General features: G+C 48.9%; 1 protein-coding gene across 1 annotated transcript; it reads left to right on the top strand.

Moving 5' to 3' along the window:
• Positions 1-1973: 1973 nt before the first annotated feature.
• Positions 1974-3281, top strand: LOC129380873 (tigger transposable element-derived protein 4-like). The gene has a single exon (XM_055063046.2). The coding sequence runs from the start codon at positions 1974-1976 to the stop codon at positions 3279-3281; it is 1308 nt and encodes a 435-aa protein (XP_054919021.2).
• Positions 3282-3945: the final 664 nt, after the last annotated feature.

Below are 3945 nucleotides of genomic sequence, written 5' to 3'. Positions count from 1 at the left end.
AGATGTGACCGCAGGAAAATAAAAGCTCGTACACAACTCCCATTCTACAGTGCACGGGCGGGGACGTGTGCTTAACAGTGCAGCCTTTCCCAGCATGAGTGGAGGCAGCCTGGGCGAACTTCCTATCAATCTTACCACAAATTTTGATCATCTTGTTAGCGGCAGAAAAAAGAACCTTTACATCAAACCTGCCTGCTACATTCCTGTGGCTGTGTGATAGTTTATGTACATATGGAAATACAACTAGTTTTTTCTTCTTGTCGGCAGGCTCTGGATTCACTCTTGTGGGTACTCCTAATTTTACACTGTTAACAAGCTTCTGTACGGTCACGCGGATAGCATCCTCCCGAAAACCTGCCGCTCTCAAATGCTCCAGTTGTTTTAAAGGGACCCTGAAACAATTTTGACGATTTTGTACAAACGTACTGACTCGTTAGAGTAGGTCCTTCTGATCATTAATTTATGCTTCTAAGTGTACTGTGTAAAGCATGTAATTTATTAAAAGGTTTTAAAAATGTCCATAGCAGCCGATCGCAGCACACTGCTCGGCGGAATTTTCAGCCGCCCCTACCCATATGACGTAAATCACCCAATTGATGTCACTAGGGCGAGCTGTCAGATTGGCGACTAATGGCACGTCATCGATAAGTTTTCCACCTTTATGGTGAAGAAATGATGTTCGTAATAGTTGGAATGTCAGTTAATTTGTTTCTATAAAAAGAAAGTAGCAGAAAGAGAATGCACAAGAACAATTTCTCACTACACTTAACACTTCCGGCACACAGCAAGCGTTGTCTGCTTGTGTTACAATGTGCTCCATTTTGACGAGAGCTCCGCGGTCAGAGTCAGTCTCAGTCTTTTCGCAAGCACTATGATTCGACTTTGTTGCGTTGTGGACTGCAAACATAGTGACTGGAAATATGTCAAGCTGCGACATCGTGTCCCTCTGCAAGGCAGCAGACGAGCGGACTGGCTGCAGCGCATCGGACTGCTGCTGCCCGATCAGCGCCAGGATTTGTGCCAGGAAGATTACTAAGCCAATAGCATTTCGCGGGTCTGGTATTAGGGTAAACACAAGCGCAAGGGGACAGGGCCTGGCCGTTTCACCTTGCCGTTTCATGGGACGAGCAGAAGCGCAAATATGAATGGACTGCATGGTGCAGCCACCTGGCGGCACAGAGCTCAACCACACACAGTAGCAGTAACGAAATACATTTTTCTTTGCTGCTGGTGTAAATTTTTCGCAGGAGTGCAATCGTTAACACGTTTTTGTAAATGTTTAAAATGTTGTACACTTGGTTAGAGCAATATTAGTGCTTTGTTTGGCTGGTTAAGCTCTGCGCGAACAGGTGGCTGGACCGTGCAGACTGATCAGGCCATTCACGTATGTCTACGCTAAAGTTTTTTCATCAGCTTGACTTTATGCCTCCAGCCATCCATCGAAACATCTATCTCGCCTGTGGTTACCGGAATACAGTGAAAGCTCGTTAATTCGACTTCTGTTAATTCGGAAAATTCGATAATTCGACCTTCGCGCCTGGTCCCTACAATTATATATAGGAGTCTATGGGACGGAACTCTCGTTAATTCGGACGGATTCCAGCCCACCTCGGATAATTCGGATGATTTCGGGCAGCCACCGAGGCTCAAAAACGAAAATACGGCAAACGCGGCACAAAAGTGATACCCAGACCATCGCCTCGTTGCCCAAACGCAGCATCGCCATTGACATCAAGTGGCTGAAACTTGGCCAATCCAATCCAATTGGCTCGACTTGTGGCTGGATGGGTGCTTTTTCCTTGTTTTTGCATGTGTCGGCGTTATCGACGGGGCCATTTTGTCGCTTTGTTGCTGTTGGTGCGCTACATCCTTGCACGCTGTTTTGCCGAGGACCGCTGGATTTAGCGCAGCTCAGTTATTGAACTTTATTGGTGCTTTTCTGTTGTGCGCCCGTGTCACTGCATTCTTCGCCGATGGCAACGCCGGCGAAACGGCTGAAATACGAGGCGAAGGACTTGGCTACCAAGGTGGAAATTTTGCGGGCTCTGAAGGACGGACTCTCTCGACAAGAAGCCATGAAGAAGTACGACGTGAAAAGAAGTACCTTGAGCACGTATGTGAAAAATGAAGAACAGATTCTTCAGGCGTTCGAAAGCGAGAAGTTTCGAGCGTCACGAAAGCGTCTGCGAACAGCAGCTCATCCAGAGTTAGAAGAGGCTTTGCTTCGGTGGGTGGTCGACTCGCGTAATGCAAATCTGCCATTGAGTGGACCCCTCATCATGGCGCAAGCCGAGAGGTTTGCACTGATGATGCATATCGATGCATTCAAGGCATCGGAAGGGTGGTGTGCGCGCTTCAGAGAGCGACATGGCCTCATTTTTAAGACTGTGTGCGGCGAAAGAGGCGCTGTCAACGAAGACGTTGCCAACAACTGGAAGAACGCTCAGCTGCTTGAACACATCGCCGCCTACGATCCAAATGACATATTTAAGGCTGATGAAACAGCACTTTTCTTTAAGGCTTTGCCAGACAAGACTGTGACCATGAAAGGAGATCCGTGCATCGGTAGCAAAAGATCCAAGGAACGCGTCACCATTCTTTTAGCCGCCAACATGACAGGAACAGAGTGCTGGCCGCTTGTCGTCATTGGAAAGGCACAAAAGCCACGGTGCTTTAAGAACATGCCTGCTCTTCCGGTGGAATACCGAGCGATTAAAAAGGCCTGGGTGACGTCGGAAATTTTTCGTGGCTGGATGCAGAAGTTAGACCGACAGTTTTCCGCAAAGAACCCCAAAGTGTTAATGGTGCTGGACAATTGTAGTACGCATAACAGTGTCACCGGCCTGGGCAACATAGAAGTTGTTTTCTTGCCGCCGAACACAACATCGGCCCTCCAACCGATGGACCAAGGCATAATTCAGTATGTCAAGACCAAATACCGCAGGCGCGTGCTGGAACGGATGCTCCTGTGCCATGAAGTCGGCAAGCAGTACGACGTGAATCTTTTGAGCGCGGTCAACATTCTTGCCTACGTTTGGCACAACACGCCCGCGCACGTCGTCGCCAACTGTTTTAGACACAGTGGCTTCGTTGTGCGTGAGCCTGGCGATGATGCAGTAGCCAAAGTGTCGCTAGATGACAATGGAGATGACTGCGAGGATTTTGGAGGAGTTCTGCCGGATGTGGTGACACTCGCTGATTACGTCGGCATTGATGACGGCGTTGTTACAGCCGGCTCACTTACCGAAGAAGAAATTGTCAGGGACGTGCTGCACGGCTAAGATTCTGAGGAGGAAGAGGAACCGCGAGAGGAGCAGCCTCGGCCCCCTCGCACTGTGAAGGAAGCCGCGGAGGCCCTCGCTGTGTTGGAAGAATTTTGTTGGGACACTGCAGACAGCATGCGAGCTGCTAAGCACCTGGAAGGACTTCGTAAAATAGTATCCGCGCGGGTTTCTGCTCGAAAGCAGACGAGCATCCTCGATTACTTTGCGCAGTAAAGGTTTGTTGATGAAAGTCGTGCATTTATTATTTTTGTTGTCCGCTCAATAATTCGGACATTCGGTTGATTCGGACATAATTTACGGTCCCTAGAAGTCCGAATTACCGAGCTTTTACTGTACAAGACATGTTCGGCACTGCGACAAAATGCTCGCAACGCACACTGTTTCGATAGCTCTTGCTTGGGGTCCACTGCCAAGCAGCCGGCGGAGAGCTTGGAGAGGCTTCGCGCGCTCGCTCCTAGAGAATTGGAAGTCGATGACACGACGTGCCATGATGACGCAAGCCAGTGAAGGCGGAGCTTAGCCCCGATCACTCGGTGAACGAGTTGAGGAGAAAATGCATGACTATGGAGGAGGGTAACTTGTAATCATCCGTAGCTCTCCTAATATGAGACATTTCACACAAATTGTGGTGCGAATTATTAAATTTAGCTGTACTCTACGC

Source organism: Dermacentor andersoni, chromosome 1 (genome assembly GCF_023375885.2).
Source record: "Dermacentor andersoni chromosome 1, qqDerAnde1_hic_scaffold, whole genome shotgun sequence".
In the NCBI taxonomy this organism is placed as follows: Eukaryota; Metazoa; Arthropoda; class Arachnida; order Ixodida; family Ixodidae; genus Dermacentor; species Dermacentor andersoni.
Note: the sequence above shows the minus strand (reverse complement) of the source record. Positions and strands in the feature narration are given on the sequence as shown.

What these genes read in the sequence shown, in the direction of transcription:
- LOC129380873 (XM_055063046.2), top strand. Translation starts at nt 1,974, where the DNA reads ATGGCAACGCCGGCGAAACGGCTGAAATACGAGGCGAAGGACTTGGCT.